The sequence below is a fragment of the Pipistrellus kuhlii genome, unplaced genomic scaffold (assembly GCF_014108245.1).
Source record: "Pipistrellus kuhlii isolate mPipKuh1 unplaced genomic scaffold, mPipKuh1.p scaffold_m20_p_20, whole genome shotgun sequence".
NCBI lineage: Eukaryota > Metazoa > Chordata > Mammalia > Chiroptera > Vespertilionidae > Pipistrellus > Pipistrellus kuhlii.
Window position 1 is genome coordinate 12,606,019 of NW_023425516.1, and position 19,579 is coordinate 12,625,597.

Genomic DNA, 19,579 nt, shown 5'->3' on the forward strand with positions numbered 1-19,579 from the left:
AGAGCGTCAGCCTGCGGACTGAAGGGGCCCAGGTTCAATTCCGGTCAAGGGCATGTACCTTGGTTGCAGGCACATCCCCAGTGGGGAGTGTGCAGGAGGCAGCTGATCGATGTTTCTCTCTCATCGATGTTTCTAGTTCTCTAAACCTCTCCCTTTCTCTCTGTAAAATATTAATAAAATATATTTTTTAAAAGGGGGTGGGGGGTACTGAGGACACTCGATGCCTCTCTCAGACACAAAATCCCAAGAGCTCCAAGTCTTTCGAGACAAGCAAGTCCCCCTCCCCACCCTCCCCGCTCTTTGAGGCACTACAGATTTCAGGGTGGGCGCTACATGTCCTTGTGTACAGATGGCCTCATCTCTGCCACACGAGCCCTGAGGGGGTGCCTGCAGCACAGACCACGGGGCAGCCTGGCTGGGACTGGGGTTCTGGGCCATCGGGGGCACTCTCAGGGGCTCTCTAAAGCCTTGCCCACTATGTACTGACCCCCAGGGGCACACCCACCTGTGGAGGGTCCCACACCTGGCTCCTCTCTCAGCACCCTCTGTCCGCTGGCCTCGGCACCCTGGGCATGTGTGTGGGTGTGACGGAAGGTGGGTCGGAAGGAGGGACAGATGGCATTTCCCCTGAGGTGATGTGGACCCCTGGGAGGGCTTCCCTGGGGAGGACCATGTCCCCCAGTTCCTGCAGGGCCAGCTCCCCCCCACACCCCTGGTCTCCCTGCAGAGCAGTGCGTGAGCACCCAGCAGACAGCACTGGGTGCGGACACTCCTGCGGGTGACTGTGCCGGGGAAAGAGAGGGGTCAGGGCCAGTGGATGCCCCGAGGGCTGTTTAAGGAGGAAGGGGCACAGCTAAGGCCGGGCCCAGTGACCCCGAAGACCCCCCTCTGCCTGGGGGCCGGGAGGGGAGCGCCCGTGCTGATTTATGGCCCTCCAGGGTAGACAGGAGCTGGGCTGCCAAGGCCTGGCTCGCTCCCTCCCTCCCTCCTCCTCCTCCTCCCCTCCTCCTCCCAGTTGGGGGTCAGCTGGGGAAGGGTGGCTCTCAGCTGGTTTCCAGATGGGTCTGGTGGAGGGGGCGCCCAGGGGTGGGAAGCCAGACACCCCGAGGATGGAGACCCAGCCTGTGTCAGCGGGCCCCCATGGCTGCTTCTGTGTCTGTGGCCGCCTTTCCACCTCCAGGCCTGTCTCTGTCCCCTGCCGCCCCCCTTCCCAGGGCCGCCTGGGTGGGTCGGGGTGGGCGCGGGTGATTTATCACCCACTGCCTGTCTTCCATCGGAAACGCCGGGGGTGGGCGCAGACTGCGCGGTGAGCTATGGGCCCCCAGGGCTCCACCACCCACCCCAATGTTGTTGCTCCGTCTGGTCGGCGGGTGCACGCCCTCCCTCCCCCCACAACCTGGCAGGGGTTCGGTCCCCCAGACCTTCCCAGGGCCTCCTCCCAGGCTCCCCTTGCCTCCCCAGGCTGGAGGGGGGCCCGTGGAGGACCCCCACGTCCCTGCCCCCACCACCAGGTTAGCCGGGAAGTTTGCTCCTCTGGGGAGCCTGCGTAGGAGCCAGAAGGGGCTGAGGCCAGTCCTCACTGCCGCCTTCTTGCCCCTGGCAGCCGCTCTGCACCCCCTCTCGGTGCACACAGCAGGGGCTCGATAAGTGTTTTCGGAGCAAACAGGCGTGGGGAGGGCGGAGGGCACACCTGGGCTGACCCTGCCCCCTTCCCCTGCTCCGCAGGGCGGAAGAGGTCCCTTATCTCCCTGGTTGACTGGCTGTCAGCAAGCCCGCGGGGGGGAGGGGGTGTTTGGAGGGCTGTGAGGGGGGTAGAGGCAGGGAGGAGGAGGAGGAGGGGCGGAGGGTGGCACACCCCTCTCCGTCTGTCAGTGCCCCAGGACGCACCCCTCCCCATCCCATCCCCATGGGCACCCACCTGCCCGCACCTCCTGGCTCTCCCCCGCCCGCCAGCCTGGGCCAGCCTCCGTCTCTTGGCCTCTGTCTCTCTGTGGACCCTGGCAGCCTGCACCCGGCGCCCGCCTCGCCCACCGCCCTCCTGCCCGCGCTTCCGCAGACTGCGAGCGCCCTCTGGTGCCTGCTCCGGGTGGCGGCGCGCGCGAGGGGAGGACTGGACTGGACTGGATGGGGCGCCAGCAGCACCCACCATTTCAGGGTGAGGACACACCAGGGCTCCAGGGCAAGGTCACGGCTGCTGTCTCTGCTCCGGGAATGCCGCCTGGCCCTGCGGAGGCTCGCTCTATCCAACCCTCTGAGCGGCCAGGCCTGGGATGTGGCCTGAGCCTCTGGCGGACCTCAGGGGCACGGGCCTGGCTGGACACAGTGTCCTGCGCCATAGCGCGGGACACTGTTACATTAGGAACGGACAGACACTGGCCTGTGAAGGGCGGGTGCTGGGAGGCTGGGGAGCAGAGGTGTGGGCCCAGACCCCTCAATCAGCCAGCCTGAGAGCTGGAGATGGGGGTGCGGGGGAGGCTGTGCAGGGCCTTTGGGCGGACTCCCACCTGCTCCCGTCTGGAAGGGACCAGCCTGTCAGTGAGGAAGGGGCCGTGGGATCGGGGTGTTTTGCATGAGGTGGAGGACGATGGTGGGGTGAGGGGCACGGTCAGGCCTCCCGGTCTGTGCTCTCCCTCCCTGAATAGGGCCATTCAGGGGCACTGAGCTGGGACCATCCACTTCCCCACACTCCTTGGGGGCTGAGGCCCTGGGGTCAGTGTGGAGAGGGTCAGCTCGGGGTCAGGATTGGGATCGGGGGCTCCCGGGCAGCCTGGAGAAGGTCAGCCAGCGCGGCCAGGCCAGCGTCCCCCTGTGAGTGCCTTGGCAGGGGCAGCTCTAAATCCTGGAGAACTGGCGAGACGGGGGCGGGAGGGATCCCAGGAGGGCCATGGGGTCCAGCCCTCCCCCCCTTCCACCAAGCCGGAAGGCTTGCTTACGTCTGACCACACTGTGCTGCCAGCCTCTTTCCTCCCTCCTGCCCTCAGGGCCCCGATGCCCGCTCTGCCATCTGGGTACTGGCCCAGGCGCCCTCAAGCCTGTGGGCAGTGAAGCTGGGCTCCTGCTGACCACTTCCCACAGCCCGGGGGACCCCCTTCTCTCAGCTGGGGTCCCCCTGGACTACTCTCCTGGGCCCTGCATTTGCCCCCTGGAGGGCCTCAGAGAGGAGAAGAGGGAGTCGCAGGGGCCTGGTCTCTCTCAGTCACGAAGGAAGCTCTGAGCCCAGCAGGAGCCCGTCTGTGGGGTCCGGAGAGTAGCGGGGTGCCCGCCCCCTCCTGGCACCCTGTTGGGAGGAAGTTTAGGAAGTTGCCTGTGTCCCTTGCTGTGACAACGCCCATCACCTCTGACCCCGCAGGGGCTGTGGGGGTGCCGGGCCACCCCCGGGGAGGGCAGGGCAGGGCAGGGCGGGGCGGGGCAGTTCACACGTACAGAGCGGCCACCATCTCCGATGTGGCGATAAGCCTGGGAGGACGGCCGGATGCCTCGCACCTGCCCACAAAGGCGGGGTGGCTCCTGCCTCACGTCCGGCCGCCTGCGGACCCGAGATAGCATCAGCCCGGCCGGAGGGCCATCCGTCTTGTCCGACAAAGGCCGGGACAAAGGCCGTGTCAGCAGCAGCCTCCCGACCCGGTCAGCGGGGGTCCGGGCCTTCCTGTGCCAGCGGCGGAGGCCCAGGCCTGAGGCTCCCCTGGGATCCTGTTGGGCGGCCGTGGGGAGCAGCCTCCATTGTTCTCAGGTGGAGTGAGGGCACGTCGGCTCCTCATTGGGGCGCCCGGGTCCCCTGTGAGCGCCCGTGCTGCACTAGGGCAGCCACCGCGGAGTGCCCAGCCCCGATGGACAGCCAGAGGTCAGGGGTGACCGAAGGCCTGAGGAGCCCCCGGCTGGCCTGTGCGGGTCCGAGGTGCCTTCCCGCAGGGAGCCGTGGCCCGGGGAGGACATGGCTTCAGGGACCCTGTATCCCCGGTGCCCACTCCCCCCTCAGGGACGTCTGTAGGCCCCACCTTGCATGGCCTGGACCCTGCCCCTCCTGCTGCCCAGAGCGCCTCACCAGATGCCCAGGGAGTCCCAGGTGGGCCCCCAGGCTGACCTGACCATCTCCACTTCCCCCTCCGAAGGCTGACACTGGGGAAGCCTCACACCGGAACTGTCCTCAGAGCCACCCCACGGCCCCACGCTGGCCCCGAAACTGCCGCTTAGAGCACCCTCCCTCTCTCAACACTGCCCTGCAGTGTCCTCTCTGCACAGTCCTCACTCTCTGCCCCACACCGTCCTCTCTGCCCCATGTCTTACTCCCCACGGTCCTGTCTCCATGCTGTCCAACCTTGCCACAGGGTCCTCACCGCCCACAGTGCAATACCGTCCCCATGGTGTCCTGGCTGCCTTCACAGCGTCCTCACAGCCCCCCTGCCCCGCCAGGATACCCACTCCCCAGGGTCCTTCTCCCCACAGGGTTCCGCTGTCCTCAGTGTCCCGGCTGCCCCACATTGCCTTTGGTGTCCCCACTGTGTCCTTGCTGTCTCCACAGCACCACGGTGAGCCGGGCGGCTTGCTGGGCAGCTGGGTGGGGTCCCTCAGCACCCAGAACGCCAGGCCTGACTCCAGCCTCCGAGACCCGCGACCCCTTTGTCCACAAGCCTCGCCACCCTGACCACCCGACCACTCTGCACACTGGCTGTTCACACACGGTCCTTACTGTCCCCAATGTCCTCACCCCAGACTGTCCTCATTGCCCAGTGTCCTCACTGCCCGAGTGTGTCATTGTCCTTTGGGGCTCCCTCCCCACTTGAACTTCTGTAAGCCAGTGTCTGGGGGGCGTTTACTCGCTGACCGCGTGTTTGGAGGTGATTTGGGGTGTAGGGAGGTGAGTGTCCCTTGGAACTGCTTCTCAGAGCTTTTTCTGTGGTTTTGGAAAAGAGGGTTTCCAGGCTGCAGGTGCAGAGACGGATCAGATCGGGAGAAGGGTCAGGGTTTATTCTGCACCCGAGTTTGGCGTGAGGGACCCCGCAGGGTCTGGGCTGCATGCAGTTGGTTCCCAAGGGCTCAGTGGTGGGCGGGCCTGCAGACGGGGCGGGGCCTGGAAGAGGAGAGTGGCCTCCAGGGTCGGGCGAGGGCTCCTGGGGCGGGTCCTGGTCCAACGGGCAGGCCCACCTCGCTCGGTGCCGGTTCGGTCCGCTCCTCCTAGGACTCGCCGTCCCCGGCCGGGTCCGCCACCAGCGGGGCGGCCAGCGACAGGCGGCGGAGGGCGCGGGCGCGCAGCCTCCGCAGGCGACGCAGCAGCAGCGCCAGCAGCAGCGCGTGCAGCAGCCCGAGGCCGAGCAGCGCCAGCTGGGCCGCCAGCGCCCCCCGGCAGAGCGCGCCGGGCGCGCAGGCGGCGCGCAGCTCCTCCTCGGCCAGGTAGGGCAGCAGGCGGCCCCGCAGCGCGGGGGGCGCGGCGCAGCGCAGGCCGCGGTAGAGCGCGCGCTCGGGGCGGCCGGCCAGCCAGGCGCGCAGCGGCACCAGGCGGCAGTCGCAGCGCCAGGGGTTGGCGCCCAGGTGCGCCGCGCGCAGCGCCGGCAGCGCGTCCAGCAGCCCCGGCGGCAGCGCCGTCAGGTTGTTGCCCGTCAGCACCAGCTCCGTCGTGTCCGGCGGGAAGGCGGCCGGCAGCGAGGCCCGCGTCAGCCCGCGGCGCCCGCAGTCCACGCGCGTCCCGGCGCAGCGGCAGGGCGCGGGGCAGCCGGCGGCCGGGCTGCCCAGCGGGGCCAGCAGCAGCAGCCACAGGCCCAGCGCCCCGCGCGGCCCTGGAAAGGAAGCGGCGCGGTGAGGGTGAGCCGGGCGGCTTGCTGGGCAGCTAGGGGGTCCCTCGGCGCCCGGCCTGACCCCCAGCCCCGGAGACACCCCTCCCCCCCGGCGCTCCCCCAGGGCTCGCCAGCCTCGCGCCGGCCACCGCGACCACCCCGCCAGCACTGGCTGCAAGTTTCCTCCAAGTCTGACCCCAATCCCCCCACTGCAGCCCAAACCAGAGGGCCTCCCGACCCGTCTCTGCTCAGGGTGTGGCCTGGCCCAGCCACCAGACTCACCAGAGCCCATGGCGAGAGGACGGTGGCCCGGCTTGCTCTGGAGTGGAGGCGTTTGCCCGAGGACCAGGAGATAAGGCCGCCACGGCCCTCCTCCTGGTCCAGCGACCACAGCACAGCTGCCGGGCCAGAAATAACCTGGGGCGGCCTCCGCAGGCGCTGCGGGCGCTGATAGAGCCCTATCGCCGGGGCCAGCGCCCCCAACTTCCGCCCCCACTCGGCCCAGGGGCGAAAGGAGCACTCGGACACCCGCAGCCACGTTCACCAACATTGTTCTCCCGCCAACGGGACAGGAGGGCATTCACAACTTAGCAAAACTGAGAATGGGGCCTCGGGAAGGGCTCATGCGGGAGGAGGGATGGTGGACGGAGCCCAGGGCTGGGGAACAGCAGGCTAGGCATGGGGGTGGCCCACAGCCCACTGCTCCTGGAGGCCCCCCCCCCCAACCACAGCAGTGGGGGAGGGGCACGGGCTGGCACGGGAATCCCAACCCCACGCTGCCATCCTTAGGTCTGGAGGGATCCTAAGTGCCCCGGGCGCTCCATCTGCCTGCTGAGCTGCTGGGCGAGGAGGGGGGAGAGGACCTGGCCGGCACCCGCACAAAGCGAGGTCTCAGCATGTGCTGGGTGGCCCACGGGAGCAGGGGACACGTCTGTGCTGTGACACTGGGTGGGGGGATAGGTCCAAGACCCCGGGGATCTGCTCCCCTCTTCTGCCTGAGTAGGGCCTGGAATCTGAGGGCCGTGACCTTCTGAGATGGGGGTGTGGGGAGGGGAGAGAATCTCAAAAGTCACAGCCCATCTAGCTCCTGCTCCTCCGAGGCCAGAGTGAGGGCCGTTGCCCAGGCCCCATGGAAACAGACACAAATGAGGGGAGGGGCTGATGTTGCAAATAAATTAGGGAGGGATGGCTGGGGTTGTGGCCCCAGGTCTCTGGGTCAGGTCGGGAACAGTCTGGGTCTAGGCCACTCTGGGATTGGGGCTGCATCCAGGCCTGTCAGAGATCCAGATGAATCCAGGGTCGAATCCCGGCCAGTCGGGGTCCAGGAGTGGAAAGGGCCAGTCCCCAAACTGGCAGTCTGTTCATGGCCATGCCGGGCTGGGGGGGCGGTCACTGGTCCTGGATCTGCTGCTTCATCTTCTGCAGCATCTCCTGCATGCGCCTCAGCTGGGAAGCGGGCAGGGACCGCGGAAGGCGGGGTGAGGAACCAGATGGGAGCGGCCCGGCTCCCTTCCCAGCCGCTAGCCTCTGCTCCCACCCCCACCCCAGCTCCGTGCCCCGCCCACCTCCTCATCCTTCATCCGGATCAGCTTCTCCGTCTCGGCATCGGGGGTGGGCAGTGGCAGGATGGGGATGGGGCTCTCCATGCGGCTGTCCTGGGTTAATTTGCTGCAGGACGGACGGGAGGAACAGTGCTGCTGGGCGGTCCAGCCAACCTCACCTCCCTGCCAAGGCTGCCCTCCTGGGCTCCCACACCGCTGGGCTGGGGAGACGAGGTGCTGGGGAGTTGATTTGGGGGCTGGGCAGCCAGGACAGTGTGGTTACGGAGGCGTGCCAAGGCCAGGAGGTGCACGCCCGGGTTCGGGGGATGGCGCACCTGGTCATCTGCTGGATGCAGTGCGCGCGGTAGTTCTCATAGTGCACGTCGCACGTCACGTCTTTGAGGTCATGCATGTGCGTGCGGATGAGCATGTTCCTCAGCTTCACGAAGTCGCAGTGCGCCTGGTTCTCCACTGGGGGGCAGGGGCGCGCAATGGGTGGGGCGCCAGCCAGGGCTTAGCCCTCCCACCCAGCTGGCTGTGCCCCGTGCCTGGACTCACCCTCCACGATCCCCCAGGGGTACAGTCGCCCCCGGACTCGCTGCCCCTTGGCCTCCACCACCGTGTTGCTGCCGATTACCGCAAAGGGCGCACTCTCCTGCGGAGGAGGGGCGGGTGCGAGGGCCGGTGCCCAATGAGGATGGGTGAGCGGGTGGAGAGGGGCGTGGGCATCCGGCGCCTGGTCAGCTCCGCCAGCATCACCATCAGTGACCTCTCCCCTCTCACCCCCCAGCCTCCCTGCTGAGGCCAGAGCTGGTGCAGCCTACATTCTAGGTGCAAGCATGTCCACCCCTCGGCCAGCGTTTACTTAAACGAGGCATGTGGCCCGTCGGCGGCGAGGTTGACATGCTCGACCTCGGGCCGTGGCGGGCAAACTGCGGCTCTCGAGCCACATGTGGCTCTTTGGCCGCTCGAGTGTGGCTCTTCCACAAAATACCACGGCCTGGGCGAGTCTATTTAGAAGAAGTGGCGTTAGAAGTTTAAGTTGAAAAAAACTGGCTCTCAAAAGAAATTTCCATCATTGTACTGTTGATGTTTGGCTGTGTGGACTAATGAGTTTGTAGACCACTGTCCTAGGGCCTATAACTGAGTTTATGCCTCTGAGTGATATCCCTGCTGACTTTGGTTGGGGCCAAGGGTCTGCCCCACCCTGCTCCTGGCCTGGTGACCACTTGTCCCCAGTTTGACCTTGGTCATAACCACTCCAGGTGCTGGGGCACGCAAAGCCACCCCCATCCTCTGTTGCACAGAATTCTGGGAGCCAGAGCATACACCACCAGTGGCCGGTGATTCACGAGGGGACTAAGGAGTAGGGTTGGGGGGGGTGGGGAGGGTGCTGGCCAGAAGCTGTGCCTTTGGGCAGGCAGGAACATGGGGGACCCCGGTCCTCTCAGGCTGGGTGAAGGGACTCGACTGCCCAGGCTAAAGACCGCCGTCGCAACCCCCAGGTGGGACCTGGGCAGCCCGCCTCCTCCAGGCGCCACGTGCACTGGACTTCAGCTCCGTCCCCGCCCGGTGGGCCGCAGACTCACTTTCAGCTCCCGGTCCTGCTGCTTGAAGTCCTCGTCCTCGTCCGAGTCGCACTCAGGGAACTGGTACACGTGGATCCCGAACTTGTCAATCTCCTCCCGGATCTGCAGGGGGAGGGGGCCAAGGCTGTCTGTCAGCTTAAGGGCCGGCAGGGTCCCCCGTTCCCCCCCCCCGGCCCTGGTGCCCGGGGTCCGCGCCCCACGTCCTGGGCCTGACCCGCTGCCGCGCGGGCTCACCCGCTCCTTCAGCTTCCGGACCTCACAGGGGACCAGACAGTCCGCTTTGGCGATGAGGGGCACGATGTTCACCTTCTCATGCACAGCCTTCATGAAGCCCACGTCCACCGGCCGGAGCCTGCGGGGAGCGGCAGGGGGTGAGGGCTGCTGGGGTCATGGTGCAGTGGGGAGGGCGGGGGGGGGGGCTCCGGGAGGGAGGGCGGTGGAGGCCCTGGCGGCCCTCTGAGGAGGCGGGAGGCCCCCGGCCGCGGGGCAGCCACGCACCCGTGCCCAAAGGGAGAGATGAAGTACAGGCAGCAGTGCACCCGGTTGTCCTGGATGTTCTTGCGGTTGAGGCCGCTCTCGTCGCGGAAGTACTGCTCAAACTGCTGGTCCACGTAGTCGGTGATGGGCTTCCAGCTGCGGGCCGAGAGAGGGTGCGTGAGGCCCGGCCGTGAGGGCGGCGTGCTGGCCCCGGGGGAGGCCGGGCCAGCTGGGCAGGTGCTGCCCCCCGCCGCCAGGCCCGCCCTCACCACTCAGAGTTGTTGACGGCATCCCCAAAGCCCGGCGTGTCCACAATGGTGAGCTTGAGCTTGACGCCCTTCTCCTCGATGTCCACCGTGTGCTTCAGGATCTCCACCGTCTGGCTGATGCGCTCTGTGGGGGGAGGAGGGGGGAGACAGACGCAGCTGGGAGGGGCCTCCCCCGCACCCTGGGCAGCCGGGATGCTGTCCTCCTCCATCCCCGCCACGGGGCCTGGCTGCGGTTCAGGCCACTCCTGCTGGACCCTCAGCAGGAACCCCCCTCCCCATGCCATGGGGAGGGAGGGGGGGGGTGGACCGGGAAGGACCCCCCCTAGAGGGGTCACACAGGAGGGGATGGTGACCGGTGGCCAGGACGGCGTGGGCTTCACTCACCCTCCGCATTGAGAAGCTTCCGGTCCTTGTACAGGTCGGTCAGGAAGAGGCTGTGGACCAGTGTGGACTTCCCCAGGCCCGACTCACCTGTCCACGGACACGTGAAGGCGTCCGATTAGGTCTGAGCCCATGCCACCCCTCCCCCCCTCCCGCCCCCAACAGAACCTGGGCTGCCAGAGGCCCCAGCCGCCCCACTCACCAGCCACCATGAGCGTGAAGTCGAAGCCCTTCTTCACCGACTTCCGGTGCACCTGGTTCGGCAGCGTGGCAAAGCCCACGTACTGCTTGTCAATATCCTGGGGGGCGGGGGCAGGGCAGGTCAGGGGTACCCTGGGGCTTCTGGGCAGCCCTAGGCCGTCCCCCACCATCCAGCTCCAGCAAGGAGGCAGCAGAGGACAGAGTCCCCAGCGTGGGGCATTTCAATGGCAGAAAGGGCTGAGGCCGGTGGGCAGAGGCCTGGAGGTGGGAAGGCAGATGGGGGGGGGGGGTAGCCGGTGAAGGCACCTTTGCCCCGGCCTCCAGGAGGGGCTTTGCAAGACCCCAAGACTGTGTGTGTGTGTGTGTGTGTGTGTGTGTGTGTGTGTGTGTGGAGGGAGCCATGTCTGGCCACAGCGGACACAGGCGGTGTCCCCCTTGAGGGGTGGACAGAGGACACCAACACTGAGACCCCTGGGCCATGCCCAGGCCCTCCGTGGGCAGGAGAAGTCTGGCCTCCATACTCACCCCTCGCCAGTGCACCAGGGGGTGGGAGGCCCCGTGGCCCCGATCCAGCCGCGGGGGTGGCGGCGGCAGCGGCTCGGCTCTGGAGCGGGGCTATTTATAGGCCCCGGCGCCCAGCCGCCCCGCCCCCGCGGGTCCGCGCCCACCACCTGCGGACCGGACTTTGCGGACCTGGCCCCGCGGACCGGACCCTGTGGTCGAACCCCGAGCCCCGGGCGCTGACCCACATCCCGCTCCCCGCCCCGCACACACCTTGAGCCGCCTCTGCGCCTGGGTCCGCGGCGACAGCAGCTGCTCCACCAGGCGGTCCTGGGGTGCTGCCAGGGAATCCATCACGGCCACCCACCCCCCAGGCCCAGCGGGCGCCTTCGGACCCCAAACCGGGTCAGGCCCACACGGGCCCGGCGTTCTCCGTTCTCCAGGGGTGGGGGGATCAAACGCGGAGGTGCCCTCGAAGCCCCGATCTCCGTCCCGACTCAGGGACCCGGGGACCGAGGCCGGGAAGCCAGACGCGGCCCACCCGGGGCGCCGCCGACCCCGGAGGCCGCGCGAGCCATCCCCCTGCTCCGCGGGCCCGCCCCGAGACGCGGACCGGAGGCGGGGCCGGCGGAGGCGCCCCGCCCGCCGTCGCCGGGAGACGGTCGCCTGGAAATTGGGCCGCGGGCGGAGCCACCGACAGCTGCTGGCCGCGGGGGGCGGCGGGGCGCGCGGCGCGGGCAGGGGACCCCGCTGCCGGGCTCGCGGCCTCGGCCCAGGCGCCGGGACAGCGGGGGAAAGGCGGGGGGTCGGGTGGGGGGAAGGGGAGGCCGGGTCCCACCGGGGGCTCCCCCCACTCCCCTCCACTGTGGCCGCTGTGTCCCACCCCCCCAGAGCTGCACTGCAGCGTCTGCCCGCCAGAGGGCGCTCAAGGCCGCTCCCGGGCCCCACGCGCACCCACACGCGACCGGCCCATGCACCCCACTTTCCCCTCGCAGACTCCACCCAAAACCGCCGGCGATGACACGGCGTCCCGGCTACCCACAGGCACACCCCCTCTCCCGCCAGTCAGTCCCGGCCTCTTCCCCTCGGCTGGAGGCTGAACCGCCCCTCCCCCCAGCGTGTGCGTGTTTGTGTGTGTTTTGGGGCTACGTAACCAGCGTGGCCCCCGAGACACGGGAGGGACACGGACGAGGACAGAGCCCACCTTCCCCAGGAACCAGAGCCCACCTCCTGAGCCTGGACCTGTCCCCCCACCTTCCCGTCCCCCCACCTTCCCCTCCCCCCACGGCTATAGCCACCAGCTCCCAGGCCCAAGGAGGCTTGGAGCAGGAAGGAGCCAGTGAGATCTCTGGCCACCTACCCCGTTCCACCTCTGGAAAATTGTTTTTTTACACAGAGGAAGAGAGAGGGATAGAGAGCTAGAAACATCGATGAGAGAGAATCATCGATCAGCAGCCCTTTCACACCTGCTACTGGGGATGTGCCCGCAACCAAGGTACATGCCCTTGACCGGAATCGAACCCGGGGCCTTTCAGTCCGCAGGCCGACGCTCTATCCACTGAGCCAAACCGGTTTCGGCCACCTCTGGAAATTGGGAAGCTGCAGCCAGCATGTCGCTCACTAACCTGAAGGCCATGCATGCGCTGTCCTGGCTGCCCCCAGAAAGCCCTTGCCAGCAGAGGTGGGGGTGTGTGGAGTGGGACCCCCCCCTCCCCGCAGCCATTCCCTCTGAGCCTCTCTGCTCTGACCCACAGAACTGGGCGCACAGGGGCAGGGGAGTCCCAGCAGCTCAGCCCTGGCCCCGAGGTGGCCACGCAGGAGCCACAGTGGTCTCCGGAGCACCAAGCCCTCACACCCCCTCCAGTTCCCACCCAGAATCTGATCGGCAGGGAGGCCCGGCACGGAACTGGGGTCTGAAGAGGCTGCCCCCCTCGACTGTGGGTGTCATTCAGGACAGGAGGCCCCCCGGCTTTCCCCTGCCCAGCCCTGGCCGAGGAGCCTCGGTCCCCGTGGCCAGGCTGGTGATGCTGCCGTGGGGCCCGGAGCCGCTGGCACCTGATGGGAACGGGGGAGTTTTTCATCTCAGAGGCGAGTATGGAGAGTGGGGGAGCCACAGGGACCCAAGCTCTTTCAGACAGGCCCCCAGTCCTGGCTCCAAGAAATCCTCCTCCCTGGCCACACTGACCGGCAGGAGGCCTCTGGGCCGAGTCCCCTTCAGACATGGCGCTCAGCCCAACACCCACCCCGAAGTCTGGCATCTCAGGCCCAGGGCATCTCCAGAAGACAGGCAGACACCTGGGTCTGGGCTCAGGCTGAGCGGGGGGCTCAGCACCCCACAGCCTGGTGTCTGGCAGAGCTTTGGCTCCCACATCGCCTCATTGTCCCCCCGGGGAAGCCCCAGCCCGGGAGGCACAGGCTGGGAGGGCGAGAGCCTCGCTCCCCGCGCCCAGCGTGCCTGCCGCAGGACCCAACTGGGCCCAGACCGGGCCAGCGGGCTCCCAGGGAGAGCCCCGGGGAAGGGGCCCCACCACAGCCTTTCCCTGGGTGGCCCCGAAGCACCACCCATCCTCCTCCTCGGCTCCCCGGGCCCCGCACACAGCTGCGCCCACCTCCTCCCGGAGCCCGAGACTCTCTAGGCATTCCCGTTCTTAGAATCACCGCCTCGGCCCTGGAGAGCCGCCGGCAGAGCCCAAAGAGCCCCCATCGCTGCCTGAGCCGGGTGGGGATGGGAGGAGGGCGCAGGGGGCCACCAGCACCCGCCCCCCTTCCTGGGACCGGGTGGAAGCTCAGAGAGCCGCCCCCTTCCAGGAGCCTGAGTGTGGACAGCCCGGGGCTCCTGGGTCCTACCCCTGCCCCCCAGCTGCATGGTGCCCTCTCCCTCAGGCCCTGGGGGCAGGGGATGGGTTGGCTGGCACCTGGCTGACTTCAAGGAGGGCGGGGGCAGACCCAGGCCAGAAGGGACTCACACCTCGGCGAGAAGGTCAGCACCTGCCTGGCCGGTGGCTGCAGGCCCCAAAGCCATGGGGGCTGACCTTCCAGGCCTTCCCTCCCTCTCTCCCTCCCACCGTGGCCCAGCGGCGTGTGTCCCTGCATCTCGGGCAGTGTCTGACCCGCCAAAGATGGGGAGGCCATTCCCGCCTGGGCCCGCCCCCCAGGGAGCCCCTTGCCGGCAGGGTGAGGCTGACACGGGGCCCCTCCCCATGAACCTCCCGGAGTCCCGGGGCAGGGTGTGTCCACGCCAGGAGACGGGGATCAGGCAGCCAGGGACTCCCAACCAGGCTGACCCTAGCCCACCTGCCTCACCCTGAGCCTCCATCCTCCCCAGGGCCACCCCGGGGCCACCCCAGGCCTGCGTCTTCTCCCAAAAACCAGCCACAGAGGCCCCAGCCGGGCTGCTCCAGAGCCCCAGTCCACCCCAGGTTCCCGAACCCCCGTCTCACTCTCTGGGCTTCCCGCTCTGCTTTCACCCTGACTCCGCCCGGGGTTCGCAGCGGGCGCCCAGACCAGCCTCCTGCCGGGTCCCGGAGGGTGCAGACCAGGCCAAGGGCTTTGGGTGGCCTCAAGGCGGGGAGACCCTCACTGGGCTCGGGGATGACTCAGACCAGGCCCGGGAGGCTCCCAGCCTGGGGAGGAGGCGGGGCCGCAGACCAGCCCACTCAGACCGGGGCGGAGGGAGGAAGGGGCATCGGATGCACAGGAGCGGGGCAGGGCCGACAGAGGCTCCCCAGTGGAGGGCTGTTCAGGGTGATGAACACAGAGACCCCGCCCCGGGGGAGCCCCAGCCTGTGGCCTGCCATCACCCATGGCCTCCCTCCGCACCCTCAGGACGAGGCCAGGTCCGCCTGAGGATGCAGGCGCTGGACCAGTGGGAGGGCGCCTGGCCGGTCCACCCATCCCGGGAGGAGCTGGAGCTCCGCTGGGAGGGTCAGAGGCCAGGCCCCGCGGCGGCACGGTGCCCACTGCCCCCGCCCGCAGCCCGGGGCCCTGCAGCCACCCCGCCCCGGGGGGTGACCATCGGTGATCAGAGCAGGGTGGGGTGCGGGCCGGCGGGGCGGGGTCTCGCCGGGGCGCCCGCAGCGTGGGTGCCACCCTAGGTGACAGCCAGCCTGGCGGGCGGGCGGGCGGGCGGGCAGGGGAGCGCACGTACCTGCTTGTCCTCTGCGGGGTCGGGGTCGGGTCGGGTCGGGGTCCGGGTGCGGGTGCGGGCGGGTCGGGGCCGGCGGGCGGGGGAGAGACGGGAGAGCCGGTGAGAGCCGGGCGGCGGGCGGGCGGCGGGGACAAAGGCGCGGGGCGGGGGCCGGCTCACCTGGCGCGGCCAGCTTGCTCTTGTAGCGCAGGCCGGTGCTCATGGTGCGGCCGGCGGGGGACGTGCGGCGGCGGCGGCGGCGGGGGCGCGGGCGGGCGGGGCGCGGCGACGAGCGGCGGCGGCGGCGGAGGCCGAGGCCGGGCTGCGGGGGAACCGGCCTCCGCGCGCCGCCAACCGCCCCGCCCGCGCGCCCGGCAGCCAATCGGCGCCCGCCGCGCCCACGCGCGACCCGGCGCGGCCCGCGGGGGCGGGGACCCCGGCGCCCCCCGCCCCGCCCGGCAGCCCGGCGGCCACGCCCTCCCCGCCAGCGGTCCGTCAGGGGCAGGGTCCCCCATCCCCGCTGCCCCCATCCCCGCTGCCCCCCACCTCCCTGGTCCCTTTGCCCCTTTGCAGGCCTGGACTGTGTAACTCCTGCCCCCGCGGCCCCAGGCCCAGCCTGGGCCTCTGGCCCCCCTGCCCAGGGGCCCTGCTGTCACACTTGCCCCTTGGGGGCTGGCTGCCTTATGCCAGCTCCTGCCCTGCAGCCCCTTCTGCTTGGCAGACCCAGAGGGACCCTGGAGTTGGGTGCTGGAGGGCAGCAAGGGGTGGGCGCTGTGAAAAGAGGCCCAGGGCTTGGGCCCCCTTTGCAGGGGAGGAAGCCGAGGCCCCGGACCTGCAGGGAGTACCCCGGCCTCACAAACACCAGTGTCGTCGTCGTCCCCTCCCCCCCCCGACACTCCCCGTTCTCTTTGTCACATCACACTCCTGGTACCCGCAGCCTGAGCCCAGGCCGGGAACTGCCTCCCCATCCATCATTGGCAGCTGGCCAGGCTGACCTGGCCGGGTACTAAGGGTCTGGAGGGAGGCCGTTGGTTATGGCAGGTCACAGGCTGGGGGCGGGGTCTCTGTGGTCATCAGCCAGCACAGAGACCCCGAGCAGCCCCCCCCACACACACACACAGGAGTCTTTGCCCACCTCACCCGGCTCCTCTGCATCAGATGCCCCCTCCTCCCTCCTTTAGTCCCTCAGGAAGGGGCGGTCAGACCTGTGGGCACCACCTCTCCAGGTTAGGAGGGAGGTGGCCTGCTGTGCCCTCCACAGACAGGAGACCCTCCTCCTGCTCCAGCCCCTCATATGCCCCTTGCTTCCTCCATCCGCCCCGAGAGAGGGGGAAGAGGGTCCCACGTCTCTGAGCCACCCGCCGATGGTCTATACGTGTGAAAGCCACAGCAGCAGCCCAGCTGCTCCGCCCTTTCTGTGGCCAAAGTCCGCCCTTCCCAGGACCAGGAACCTCCTTCTGGTCCAGACCGGTGACAAGTGTGAGGACACTTCCCTGCCCCAACCTTTAAAGCATCGGGACCCGGTGTTCGAATTCGGAATCCTTTGCATTTTACTATCTATATATTATACATCACACGGCACCTCTCTGGACCCGGGGCTGGGCCGCGTCCTGACACATCCAGACTCCTGTCAGGCACCGCTGCTCCTCAAAGGAACCGGGAAGTGGGGGAGGGGTGGGGATGGAAACCATAATAAACGGCTACACATCAGTTTGGGTGCGGCTTTGCCATCGAGTTTGAAAAGCCGTGACGTTTCAGAGCTTGGGAGACCTCGAAATTGTGGATAGAGGACTGGGGCCGGAGGGAACCCTGGAGGTGCCAGGGGAGACTTCTGGGGCCTTGGTCAGCCCCGGGGGCTCTGTGGGAGCTCGGGGGCCTGTGGCTTTGCCAATGGTTCGGTTGGTCGGTCAGCGAACTCGTGGATGTTTAGCACAGACTGCCCCATGCAAGCCTGTGCCTGTGGGGACAGAGGAGGAAAAACAGGCAGGCACGCCCCTGCACAGGGCCCTGACGGTGCTGCCCTCCCCGGGGCTCAGGCGGAGGGTCAGGGTTTGAAACAGGCCTTGAGGAGAGTGGACTGCAGCTCAATAGCTCGGCCAGAGACCAAGATTCTGAGGGTTGTTGTTGTTTTTTTCTTTTGTTTTATTTTCATGGATTTCAGAGAGGGAGAGAAAGAGAGAAGCATCAACGATGAGAGAGAATCATTGATCGGCTGCCTCCTGCACACTCCCTCCTGGGGATCAAGCCCACAACCCAGGCATGTGCCCTGACTGGGCATCGAACCCGCGACCTCCTGGTTCTTAGGTAGACGCCCAACCACCGAGCCGTGCCAGCCGGGCACCATCCTGAGTTGTGAAGCAGTTCTGGAGATGTGAGGCGGGAGAGACGAGGCCCACCACATAAACATAGCTCTTATTAAATATGCTCCAAAGGATCACGGACAGAATGCAGTTGGGTTGGAGAAAGGCAGCATTTTACATCTGGAGAACCGTGTGGCGGAGGGGGGGGGGGGGCGCTGCTCCTCGAAAGGACAAGTCGGGGAAGGCCGGGGTCAAAGCTGCTCCTTGCCCTGGGGCTGTGAGTCCAGGAGAAAGCCCCAAATCCCACCACAGACACCCCAGAGCTGCCTCTGCCTGGCTGAGAGACCCTCAGGATGGCAGCACCCGCTGCTCAGTATTGTTGGAATCTGTCTGGGATGTCGCTGGAGTCAGGAAACGGGCCCCGAGGGCTCTGGCCAACAGATTCGTAGGATGTGCCTCCTGTTCTGCCCAGTGGGACAGACTGGTCTCTCTCACTTCTCGCAGCCTGGACACTGCCCGTGGAATGGCCTCAGACTTAGACTCTAAGCAGAGCCCTCAGAAGCTCTGGCCCACCCAACAGCAGGTGGAGAAGGGGCGGGAGCAGCGGGGAGGGGCCGGGACCCGCCACCTTCACCAGCTTCCGAGCTGTGGTCCCCGGAGCAAACTGCGTCTGCTTCCCCAGCAGGCAGCGTGCTGGCTGCGATACAGAGAGCAGTAAACAGACTCCTGGGTGGGGGAAAAAAAATGCTACTTTTTAATTCATAAGGAAAAGAAGTTAATGAGTACAAATATAAGCTACACCCGGAAAAATCTGTTCAACCAACTTGGGCTACAAATAGCTTGACGCTTTTCAGACAAAACACACACACACACACATACACTTTTAGTTACATTCTCAAGAGGCCGCATTTAGCCCGGGGGTGTCTTTCTCCCCTCTGCTCAGACTCGGGGGTGTCTGTGTGGTCACGTCAGACGGAAGGAGCCTGTGGGGAGATGGTGACAAAGGGACGAGTGAGTGGTAGGTGACGCAGGTGCTGGGGCTCCACATGTTCGGTGGAGCAGGGGCCGCTGATGACAAAAAACTAGACTATTCAGTCCATCTGAGGGCAAGGCAGAGGCCAAGCTGAGCGAAGCAGGTGAGGTGCTGAGACCCTCCCCTCCCGGGGATCGGCGGGAGGGACCTGCCGGTCATGCTGGCCCACAGAGGGCAGCCTGTGTCCTTGAGGAGAGGGGACAATGAGAGGGGGCATGTCCCTTTATCTGGACAGAGGCACAGCAAGGAAGGACCTTACGTCAGTTCAAAATGCATTGGGTCCAGCCCTAGCCGGTTTGGCTCAGTGGACAGAGCGTCAACCTGTGGACTGAAGGGTCCCGGGTTCGATTCCCTGACAGGGCACATGCCTAGGTGTAAGGGCCGGGGGGGAGGGGGGAGGAGGCAGCCAATCAATGATTCTCTCTCACCATTGATGTTTCTAATTTCCCCCCTCCCGTCCTCTCTGAAGTAAATAAAAATATAAAAAATAATAGGAAAAAAATGATTTTAATCCACTCGAGAGAAATCTCTATCACTGGAAGTAAAAACCTGGCCTGCATTCCTGCCTCAGAATGGCACACGGATAACCTGGGGGCTGGGGGCTGGGTGGGCAGCGTGGAAAGACAAAACCAACCTTCTCTCTGGGACGCAGAAGCCAGGAGCCCTGAGAGACCCTTCCTGCTCTGACTGCCCCCTGAGAAGCCCAGTGGTGGGAAGACACTTCCCGTGCCTGGCAGCTTGTGGGGACACCGCCCCCCCCCCCCCCCCCGCCGCCCAGGGGAATGTCTGCGAAGGCCCAAAGTAAAAGGCTCAAGGCTGGGTGTCACCCAGCTCCCCCAGCTGCAGGGTGTGGGTCAGTGTGCAGAGGAGGCCGGAGCTCAGTGAGGACCCAGAGGAGGACTTACTGCTCTGGCCGGAGGAGGGCGCTCCGCTCAGGGTCCCTCCATGGCGAGCACCCTGCCCTGAGGCTGCCTTCTCCCCACCTGCTGCCAGCCGCCACCAACAGTCCCGCCTGTTCCCCTCCCTCCTGCCACTCCGGCCAGGGCTCTGCTGTGCTGCAGCCACCTGCTTCTGGCTTGGGGGACTGTACCCCAATGCCCATACCCCCCTCCTCCGCCCCTGTTCCTCAGTGTGCAGTGCAGGGCTGTGGAGGGCAGTGCGGGCTGGGGTCAAGGGTCAGCGTCTCCTGCCAGCAGATTTTTTAAAAAATATATTTTATTTATTTTTTTACAGAGAGGAAGGGAGAGGGATAGAGAGTTAGAAACATCGATGAGAGAGAATCATCGATCAGCGCTTCTTGCACACCCCCTGCTGGGGATGTGCCCGCAACCAAGGTACATGCCCTTGACCGGAATCGAACCCGGGGCCTTTCAGTCCACAGGCTGACGCTCTA

The 19,579-nt window shown here is 66.9% G+C and overlaps 2 protein-coding genes across 5 annotated transcripts; both read right to left on the reverse strand.

Moving 5' to 3' along the window:
- Positions 1 to 4,944: 4,944 nt before the first annotated feature.
- Positions 4,945 to 15,294, reverse strand: GP1BB (glycoprotein Ib platelet subunit beta). 2 transcript variants are annotated; one of them, XM_036449270.2, is made up of 4 exons: positions 15,289 to 15,294; positions 13,760 to 13,768; positions 6,051 to 6,137; positions 4,945 to 5,771 (listed from the first exon to the last, which is right to left on the reverse strand). In XM_036449270.2, the coding sequence occupies exons 3-4, from the start codon at positions 6,058 to 6,060 to the stop codon at positions 5,173 to 5,175; spliced, it is 609 nt and encodes a 202-aa protein (XP_036305163.1). In that variant the 5' UTR covers positions 6,061 to 6,137; positions 13,760 to 13,768; positions 15,289 to 15,294; the 3' UTR covers positions 4,945 to 5,172. The 2 variants fall into 2 exon arrangements, with proteins under 2 accessions (XP_036305163.1, XP_036305162.1); XM_036449269.2 differs by lacking the exons at positions 13,760 to 13,768; positions 15,289 to 15,294 and having other exon boundaries at positions 6,051 to 6,348.
- Positions 6,305 to 15,183, reverse strand: SEPTIN5 (septin 5). Of its 3 annotated transcripts, none has more exons than XM_036449266.2 (12): positions 15,034 to 15,183; positions 14,875 to 14,885; positions 10,228 to 10,324; positions 10,029 to 10,115; positions 9,645 to 9,768; positions 9,397 to 9,531; positions 9,133 to 9,250; positions 8,899 to 9,000; positions 7,868 to 7,964; positions 7,645 to 7,780; positions 7,334 to 7,436; positions 6,305 to 7,214 (listed from the first exon to the last, which is right to left on the reverse strand). In XM_036449266.2, exons 1-12 carry the CDS (start codon positions 15,074 to 15,076, stop codon positions 7,158 to 7,160), a joined length of 1,110 nt encoding a protein of 369 aa, XP_036305159.1. In that variant the 5' UTR covers positions 15,077 to 15,183; the 3' UTR covers positions 6,305 to 7,157. The 3 variants fall into 3 exon arrangements, with proteins under 3 accessions (XP_036305159.1, XP_036305158.1, XP_036305161.1); XM_036449265.2 differs by having other exon boundaries at positions 14,875 to 14,889; positions 15,035 to 15,091; XM_036449268.2 differs by lacking the exons at positions 14,875 to 14,885; positions 15,034 to 15,183 and adding an exon at positions 11,001 to 11,339.
- Positions 15,295 to 19,579: the final 4,285 nt, after the last annotated feature.